Raw genomic sequence first — 10414 nt, forward strand, 5'->3', positions numbered from 1 at the left:
AATACACTAAAATACATGTGATTTTTAAACAGGAAAAATCGTAAACTGAAATTAGATCATCCCATCTATAATAAACCATAAATAACCGCTATGTGGTTTAACGTACTTGCATGCGAAGTCGTTTGTAGCTCTTTCGGTGTACAGAAAAAAATTCGTTGACACTCAGAACAGCTGCACGTGTTGTTCATGCCTTGCTCATTACTGCCACACTGCGTTTGAGCAAGGAATATGCCAATGTAATGGTCTTCATCAGGACTTTTCAACCTGAGGTCCGCGACTCCCAGGGGGGGCATAGAGCAGTAGCATGGGGTCCGCAAAAACTTATTGTAAATTGATAAAATATCGGAATATGCATCCAGTATTAAAGGGTGACTCCACACCCAGGTTGCAGCGAAATTTGTTTATATTAAATCTCCACCCGTCCTTAGTTTTCTGTTATTTATGCAACCACGCATTTGTGGGAGGGGTCTAACTCCATCTCATTTGGGGGGCTCGATAACATCGTTCTGTATGACTGAGAATTAATTAGTTCCGCAGTGTGACTTCCTGTAAACGAGTGAGACAACAATGGATGCATTGTTAAAGTAAGGCAATGTGCAAACAGTGGGCGTTTTTTATTACTGCATTGTCACCTTGTTTTTCAAAGTGGAACATCTACTCCAACGCTTTGCATAACGAAAAGTATAAGCACAAGTAATATATCTTATTAATTAGGCTCTACAAGTAATGTTTATATTGGCAGAACGTTTCTTCGTGACACTTCCACTTGTTCGTCTTGAATCTGTTTAACTGGAATAGCATGTGCATGTAAAGAGAGCCTGCGATGGGCTGGCCCCCCATCCTGGGTTGTTCCCTGCCTCGTGCCCGTTGCTTCCGGGATAGGCTCCGGACCCCCCGCGACCCAGTAGGATAAGCGGTTTGGAAAATGGATGGATGGATGTAAAGAGAGCCAAGACACAGCTTGGCCTGTAGTTTTTCAGAAGTCACGTAAGGAAAGCCCACACTCGCTTGTGGGGACCCTAGAAACATCCACCGCCTGTTTTAGCATCAGGTCCAGCTGCTGCAGATATCTGCTGCTGGACACATAGCTGACCGCATCAGAAACAAGTCTATCGGAGCAACACATAATAGGACGAAACTGCTGTGCTATATATCATAACGATGAACCATTGGCAAGAGTGTAAGAAAATGTTCGACCCTTTAAAGCTTGAGTTTTTTTTAAAGACGTGAGTTACTATTAACCAGTATAACATTGGCTGAATTTAGGATTTTCTCGTTTGTAAGTAGGTCAACAATTTCCGCAATAAATATGTCCTTTAGCAACACCAGAGGGCAGTACAGTATCAGTTTTGACTTCACAGCAACTTTTTACGTTTATGCAGAAAAGGGGGAAATATTACTTTTAAGTAATGGTACCACACTAACTTTTGTCATTTTCAACTAAACGGATGTTTAGCTATCCCAAAGTGTTTTTTTGTTGTTGTTGTTGTTTGTTTTTGTTGTTGTTATTAAGGGATGCTTTCAAACAACCTGTAATAGTTGTTTCTACAGGATAAAATTTCAGCATCGGACACACCCAAAGTATAAAATGTAATCTGTGTGTCCAGAGGGCGAAAATAATAACTTCATGTTTTATTATTAATTATACTCATCCATTAAATTTCTTACGAATGAGACAAGACATAAGCATAGAAGACAAGTAGTGAAGCTAATACATAGGATTTGTCTGCTTATCATGTATCGCGAAGCGTATTTACCTATGTGTTTGGTTAGCTGGCAGGCCTATAGAATAAAAACTATTGAAAAACCTCATCATCAAAATTATCATCAGTTCACCATTTTAAACTCATTCAGATAATTAAATCGTGTAAACTATAAACCTCTCCAATGCAAAGGCAGAGTTTCCACAAGGAATACTACTGAACATTTCAGTTTCTTAAAAATGTGTGGTGAAATGTATTTTATTTGAAATTTTCCGATGTTTTTCACAGTGACTGGGAGAAACTTGTCTATGAAACTACCTGATTTGCTGCCAGTATCAGCACTGCGCCAAAATGGACAGTTCCACTGCAGACTGTCGGGAAAAAAAATCATTTTAAATGTTCACACTCGTTTGAAAAGCTAACAGAAATAACTGCAATGATACAGCTACATAACAATATATACAACATATTTCAGATAAGGATAACGGTTTAATCATGTATTTTCAATGTCCGAAAATCCCACATAGCTTTTTTGGTGGGGCAGCCCGACTATATAAACCGCACGCACCGGTTGTCCCACCTAGTTTTCTTAGACGCTAAAATGAGTACCGTACCAGACTATTACATCTCGTCTTCCTACCGGAAGATTTTCGGGGACTCCCCTCGCTTCTCCCCGTCTCAGTCTCGCCTGAGCAGCGGGATCTCATCACGGGGTATCGTATCTTCCAGCGGTTTTAGATCACAGTCTCTGTCTCGCTCCTCTGCAGGTTTTCACAAGCGATCGGGGTGGCCTTCTTACTCACCCGTGTCAAGCGATATCATTGATCTGAACCAGACATCAGTTATCACCAATGAGTTCAAGATCATTCGGACTAATGAGAAGGAGCAGCTTCAGGGGCTCAACGATCGCTTTGTAATGTTCATCGAGAAGGTCCATAATCTGGAGCAGCAAAATAAGGTTCTGGAGACGGAGCTGGTGGCCCTGAGGCAGAGGCAGACGGAACCATCCCGCCTGGCAGAGATATATCAACAGGAGATCCGTGAGCTCCGATCTCAGCTAGAGGAGGTCAATGGGGAAAGGGCGCAGATCTTCATCGAACGAGACAACATTGAAGATGAACTTCAGAAAGTTAAAGCGAAATATGAAGAGGAGATGAGAGCTCGGGAAGAAGCCGAGCAGACCATGAAAGCCTACATGAAGGACGTTGACAGTGCCACCTTGGTGCGACTGGATCTGGAGAAGAAACTGGAATCTCTCCTGGATGAGATCGCCTTTATGAGGAAGGTGCATGATGAAGAGGTCGCTGACCTGATGAGCATGCTCCAGGCCGCACAGGTCTCCGTGGAGATGGAGGTATCAAAGCCGGATCTCACCTCAGCCCTGAAGGAGATCCGCGCCCAGTATGAGTCCCTGGCTAACAAGAACTTACAGGCTTCGGAGGAGTGGTACCGGTCCAAGTTTGAGAACCTGAACGAGCAGGCAGCCAGAAGTAACGAGGCGATGCGGGCGAGCAGGGAGGAGATCGGCGAGTTCAGGAGGCAGCTCCAGTCCAAGACCATCGAGATGGAGAGCCTAAGGGGGACTAATGAGTCGCTGGAGCGTCAGCTTCGGGAGATGGAGAACAGGCACAACATAGAAATCGACACTTTACAGGCAAGAAGCGGTATTTTAATACCTAACATAAAAATGTAACTAAAACAGGAAACATGCATATTACTGATACCGACCAATGTTACAATATTATTACAAAAACATTAAGCACAGATTTAATATAGCAATTGGTTTATTTTTCATAATTTGATATAATGTTACTACGTTAAAAGAGATTTAAACTACATGTTAACATGTAACTTATGTACGTTGAGGAGTAGCTTTCTTATTTGCTGTAATTCGCACTAAACATTTATTAATTTAGAAGCGTTTACAAATGCGTTTTTGGCCAAGTTGGAATTGCCAGTGTTATATGTTGAGGGTTGCTCTGGGTAACTCAGAGAAGCAGAAATATACTGGGCGTAGTCTGTTCGGTCCAGCACCGGATTTCGCCGGATAATTCAATGCAGTTATTATAAAGAGGGGAGTAGGACGAGATCGAAGAAATATTGCTGTACTTGTCCCTGGTGGTGAATTTTGGAGTTTACGGAAAGCCCAGGTTAATCGCTCTAAGCCATCGATATGTAACGCTCCTAAAATGGCATTTCAGTAACAAGGTCACAAGACAGCGTACAACAGACACCTGTATGTGTACGTAGGGTTATTAACAATTCTCTTCGTCATCTCTACTTATAGTCGTAGATCTGATTAGGTCTGATCCACTTTAAGCCGTGATCAAATATAATATACGTGGAAAAAAAAAGAAAGTTCACACTGTTCATACAAAAGAACAGAAATTACGTGGTTTTTAAAATGTTACAAGATGCACGTGTAAATGCGCATCCGCCGTTGGTACTGTAATATGCATTCACATTATATTTAAAAAATGAAAATGATATCTTAAATCGACCTGCTATTTGTTGCTGTAGAACACCCAAGTGTATTATTTGGGCATTTCTTATACGTGATTTATAGCTTAATACAAATAAGGACAGATCTTGTTATGTGAAGTTAAGCGAAACAAAAATTCTACGAAGCCTATGCGCGAATGTAAATAGCCCTAAGCAAGTGTAAACCTGTTATTTAAGCGTTAATTAGTGGAATCTGGTTCCTCCTATTACAAGGCAAAGCTCAATCAGCCAAAATAATTTGATTTAACTTTGCGTAACAGGATACAATTGGACAGCTGGACAATGAACTGAGGAGCACGAAGAGCGAGATGGCGCACCACCTGAGAGAATACCAGGACCTGCTGAACGTCAAGATGGCCCTGGACATTGAGATCGCAGCATACCGGTAATCTGTCACTGGGACCCTATAGGAAAGTGAAGGAATGGTTTCTTAACCAGCTAAAAAACGTTAAAACATACATTAACTGCTCATATATTGTTTGATTTAAAAATGAAAGTGAAAGTATCCTAGAATTTGGTGAATTCCAATTCATATTTAATATTTCGATTCTGTTTTCTGGACTTCATTATAACAGATTATATACATGGGTTTACAAGGGTGCTGAGGGGTGCAAAGCACCCCCCAAATGAGTGAGGTGCACCATTACGTGGAAAGCAACCAGTCCGTGACTGTCCCATGGCTGCAGGGATGCTGCCCCCTCATTAATGTTACATGCACCCTTAGCAAGGGCGTAGATTTGGGTATGAATGACAGGGATATAGCATTACTAATACTGTGGGAGTAGGGTGAGTATTTGGGGGGGGGGGGGGTCCATATCAAACCTATACCCATGATCCTTAGCTTAATGATTGTTTTACTGATTAAAAGAGCATCATATATGTTCAGGGCTGGACTGGCCATCTGCCATTTGGATGCCCCTTCCTGAGTCAGCAGATTTTACCATGGATCTGTTGGGGACCCCAAGTCCAGGGCCGAATTCTTATCCCAGTCCAGCCCAGTAAAGATGGATACTTAATAATAATAATGGATACTTGTTATTGATCCCCATGGGTACAGTAAGCATGGCGACTTTACGCCTGAATGGGTCGTGTTGCTGCATTGTGGAGCGAGACCTTCCATCAGCCTTTCTCTTCTCCTGCAAGGAAACTGTTGGAGGGGGAGGAAACCCGCTTCAGCACCAGCCCAGCCTTGCCCAGCATGGGGGCCGGCATGACCTACACCTACCAGACCCGCGCGCACAGCAGCGTCATCAAGGAAGGACAACGGGCCAATCGGCCGAAGGGCGTCGTCCAGGCTGTGAACGCTGAAGAGACGGCCAAGGAGACTGTCGATTCCACAAAGAAAGTCGAGAAGAATGAGGCCGCTAACGTCAAACCCAGCACACAGACAAACTGAATCCCTCTGATTGTGCTAGTGTACTCCACAGTCACGCAGTACTACTATACTCCCTCATGCTCCCTAGACTAGACTGAAGTGCTACAACAATTACACTGTGTCATGTGCAATACTGCAATACTCTTGTGTATACTCCATACTATACTGTAATGCACTATACTATAATATACTATACTACACTACACTGTAGAAGTGTATTCATCTATATATTCTCTGTATAATCTACAATGCTGTCTCTCACTGAGGACCCCTGCTGGATTTTACACCTGGAGCACTAGGTGAACTTATATCCAACCTTTAGGTGAACTTATATCCAACCACCTCTGGAGATATAACCAAAATGAGCACATCCCACATCCACTGATTGGCTAGTGTACCCCAATAATAATCTAGAATATCACAATAATTTCTCGCAATGTTATGCGCACAGTACTACAGTACTTTGTGACTCCGTGTCATCAGCAAATCTCTTTCAGTCTGTATCACGATTCAATAGCCTATAAGACACTTCAGTGTTTGAAATACTAACACACTGATTTCCAATAACTGCAGCATATCCTTCATGGTCTAACATTTCACCTGGCATGTGCCATAAACCCCATTATAATTGCACTGCCATGGGCCGAAATGCCTTGTGTGTATGTAGCGTTCATGAGCGTACAATGTGTGCATGTTGTTGTTGTGTGTGTATATGTGTGTTTTTGGTGCCCATTAAAATTAGAACATACTGTAACAAAAATTGTCGTGGCAGCTTGTATTTTCTCACCGAAACGGATTAAGGGGCAAAAACTCGTACAAAAATGGTTTCCATGGCAACTCAAATACAGCGATTTCAGCAATGTCTGTCTATATATCATTATCATCTGTATATCTAAACATATATCACCCTCAGAAACAACTGCATGAAATTATATAACCTACATATCACACATGTATAAAAATACACACCCCCATCTAGACCATTTTGGGATTCTTATTTAAAAAGGCAGTAGATTGACCCAGGGCATATCATTTCCCTAACTGTCCACCACACAAATGCAGGAGCCAGACTGTTCCAGCGTTTACTTTCCTGTACTGTAACTGTTAATCAGAGCAGCCTTGACAATGAATTCTGCTGCATAAATATATGTTCAATACTGGAGGTGCTTGGTAAGCATCATAAAAAAATGTAAATCTGTCTTTCTTGACATCAGAGGAAGTGATTTTTTGAAATTCCATTCTTTAAAGCCAAAACAAATGCTGAGACTGACGTTCTGTGTCCTAGAGGAGATGGAAGGATATTCCATCCAATTACATAGCAGACTTCACGGCTGAGTCACTCGCCATTGGTGGACGTTTTGTAACGTATTACCAGCTGAGTTATGACATTTATGTGAAAAGCAGCAGAAGTGCCAGACAGCTGCAGGCATGACAAGACCCACCTTCTAACAATATGATGAACCTTTTTAAGTATAAATACACGTGGCCAGTTTTTAACGCCACAAAAACAAATGACAGTGAATTGGGCAGTGGAAGATGTGTGCTTTTGCAGTGCGATGAATAACTGCTGATGTCCCCTGGGACGTATTAATAGCTTTGGTGGGGCTGTGCCCTCTACCTCATGAGCTCACACTATTTTCCTTTAAGATGCATCAATGAAGACTTAAAAAAACACGAGCATGTGATCTTTGCTCCCCTCCCATTGTGTGCCCTTATGAAGATGCTGATTCGGCTTTAAAGTGAATGCCAAGCCGGTTTTGCTGATTCGTGGATGGATTCAGGACAAGCCAATCATCCTGTGCAGAGGGGCATCGTCTCCAATGATGCATGGGCTTCTCCTCATGCTGTTTTTGTCAATGCAGGTTGAGAAACGTGGTGAATTGCATTACACAGTGACCTTTGTGCTGTGTATACAGAACTCATGCATGGTGTATACACTGGGGGGCAGTTGATTTGAAGCTATATTTGTTAAATTTAAGATGTTGATAATAACTCGATTAGAATCCCATATAGGGGCGGCATGGTGGTGCAGTGGTTAGCACTGTTGCCTCACACCTCTGGGACCCGGGTTCGAGTCTCCGCCTGGGTCACATGTGTGCAGAGTTTGCATGTTCTCCCCATGTCGTCGTGGGGTTTCCTCCGGGTACTCCGGTTTCCCCCCACAGTCCAAAAACATGTTGAGGCTAATTGGAGTTGCTAAATTACCCGTAGGTATGCATATGTGTGTGACTGCTGTGTGAGCGTGCCCTGCGATGGGCTGGCCCCCATCCTGGGTTGTTCCCTGCCTCGTGCCCATTGCTTCCAGGATAGGCTCCGGACCCCCCGCGACCCAGTAGGATAAGCGGTTTGGAAAATGGATGGATGGATAGAATCCCATATAGCATATAAAAACACTGACCGAGTATTGCTGTCTCCAATAATGCCAAAGCAAAATATAATAATAAATAAACTAAAAATGCTTAAAACACATTGTAAGTATATATTTCTTCATTGATTATCTCTTCTTCTTCGATACATGGTACCCACATACTTAGACAGCTCCGTAACACATTGATTATTTAGGCATGAAAGGGTTAAGAGTACTAGAAAGACATCAAAAATCCGTGGCCAATGTATTAGGTACAAATGCTTGATGATGCAATCTGCCTGATGCTGCAAATAGCAAAGCCTGTGGCTACAACTGAATACATACAGCAAGCAGGCAGGGTGACGAGGTCCACCTAGCGTTTGGCACAGCATTACAATGGCTCAAGATGTGTGATCTGAATGATTCTGGACATGGTGTGATTGTTGCTGCCCGTTCTGCTGGCTCGAGCGTCTTAGATACTGATATCTTCTTGGGACTTTCACAGACTGCAGGGGGTTAGTGTTTACAGAAAATGGTGCAATAAATAAAAAATGTTTAGTCGGCTCTATTTCTGGGAGCAAAAACTCCTTCTTAATGAAAGATATCAGTGGAGAATGACCCAGACCCTCTAAAGCCAACAGGAAGGTCGTAAGACCCAGTGTAACAGCTCAGGGCAACAGAGACGAACTGCTTCTTTGAATGGACAACCGCTGAAGCAATCTGGAGGCAAAAGTGGCTCCTACTTGATGCAAGCTAGATGTGTCTAATTAAGTTGCCACTGAGTTTAAAATGCTGCTTAAGATTTATAACTACATGATTTTGATATTAAGCTGATGGTTTGTAAACATGCAATAAATGAAACAGCGGCGAGAAAAATTTAGGAGGGCATCAGTGATTTTTTTTTAGGAAAATGTGCTGTTACTAGGTACACAGTTTCCATGGATACTGGTGCCATACCCTTGATGTCTGCCAGGCACTGGGGAGAACTGCATCAGAGAGTCTGTCCCAGCTGACACCAAAAGGGTCTGGCTTCTTTGCTTGGACCCTGCAGACTTATACCACAGCACAGAGAAGTAGGTGCCAGAGAATATCGACCTTGCTGTAATTCAATCCACTGTTTGCAAGCATACAGCTGTTGTTTGGCAATCTGGGAGCAAACCAATGTTATGTTTATAGTAATATATTTAAGGGTCTCAACACTCAACCATCCAACTTCCAGCCACTTATTCCATTCAGGGTTTATAAGGCACAGTTCTGGAGTTTATTTCTTGCAACGCAGAGGACAAGGCTGGGGTACACACCGGAGATGATGCCAGTCCATAACATGGCACATACCCATGCACACACAATCACACATTGTGGGTGATTTAGAGATACCAGTTAGTCAAACTATATGTCTTTGGACTGGTATGTCAAGGTAACCCATGCAACATAGGGAAGACATGCATGCTTCCTCATACTCCCAGACCATACGCTCCATCATACTCCCTGACCCCACGCTCCACCATACTCATAAACCCCACACTCCATCATACTCCCTGACCCCATGCTCCATCATACTCCCTGACCCCACGCTCCATCATACTCCCAGACCCCACGCTCCATCATACTCCCTGACCCCATGCACCATCATACTCCCTGACCCCACGCTCCACCATACTCCCTGACCCCACGCTCCATCATACTCCCTGACCCCACGCTCCATCATACTCCCAGACCCCACACTCCACTATACTCCCTGACCCCACACTCCACCATACTCCCTGACCCCATGCTCCACCATACTCCCAGACCTATGTGAGGCAACACTACTGAACAGCCACAGCACCCAGGTATGTAACAGCACTTTGCCTGGCTCCTCACATTCTGGTTGTTTTTAGCAGCTGTTCTTCAGCTGAAGCTTGCAGGTGACCAATAGTACCCCAGTATGAAAAATACCTTTTAATTACCTTGTTTTCTGACTAAGTGGTTAAACACGGACATGGATGCCCTGTCATCCCACTACTTCAGATACCCATACTCAGCTAGACCAAAAACCCCCATCGCTTTTCCAGACTAGAGTGTGTTAGACCTTGCCCAGGATGCACAGGCTACACCTGACAGGATGTTCACATTCAGTCAAGCATTATGGGAAATGTAGAGGCACCAGTCTATCTAACTGCACAGTTTTGAACCGTGGGAGAAAACATCAGCAAATATGGGCCGAATATACAAACTCCACACAGCCAGAAGGGCAGGAATCAGCCCTGAAGTTGTGAGGCTCTGCTGGTAACTGAAAAGCCGTTGCTCACACAGGGAGAATCTCAGGCAAAAGCAGAATAGATTCCTATGTGGTTTTAACCGCAAGCTGCAGCTAAAGCTTGTGTTCCCAAAGCCAAGCATGACTTACAATGAACTTGGTTGCGCTGGTAGTTAAAGCTTTACTGAGACCCCTGGGTTTGGATGGGGGGGGTGGAGCCTGAGTCACACAGCACTAAAAATAGAGCA

General features: G+C 43.5%; 1 protein-coding gene across 1 annotated transcript; it reads left to right on the forward strand.

Annotated features, from left to right (window-relative positions):
* The first annotated feature begins 2104 nt into the window (after positions 1-2104).
* LOC125738668 (alpha-internexin-like) lies at positions 2105-6340 on the forward strand. Its single transcript, XM_049007861.1, has 3 exons — positions 2105-3357; positions 4466-4590; positions 5349-6340. Exons 1-3 carry the CDS (start codon positions 2305-2307, stop codon positions 5599-5601), a joined length of 1431 nt encoding a protein of 476 aa, XP_048863818.1. The 5' UTR covers positions 2105-2304; the 3' UTR covers positions 5602-6340.
* Positions 6341-10414: the final 4074 nt, after the last annotated feature.

Source organism: Brienomyrus brachyistius, chromosome 3 (genome assembly GCF_023856365.1).
Source record: "Brienomyrus brachyistius isolate T26 chromosome 3, BBRACH_0.4, whole genome shotgun sequence".
NCBI lineage: Eukaryota > Metazoa > Chordata > Actinopteri > Osteoglossiformes > Mormyridae > Brienomyrus > Brienomyrus brachyistius.

Bases quoted from the DNA above. Each gene is read 5' to 3' on its own strand.
- LOC125738668 (XM_049007861.1), top strand. From the start codon at position 2,305: ATGAGTACCGTACCAGACTATTACATCTCGTCTTCCTACCGGAAGATT. The intron at 3,358-4,465 runs GCAAGAAGCGGT...TTTGCGTAACAG, and splicing joins TAGAAATCGACACTTTACAG to GATACAATTGGACAGCTGGA. The intron at 4,591-5,348 runs GTAATCTGTCAC...TTCTCCTGCAAG, and splicing joins ATTGAGATCGCAGCATACCG to GAAACTGTTGGAGGGGGAGG.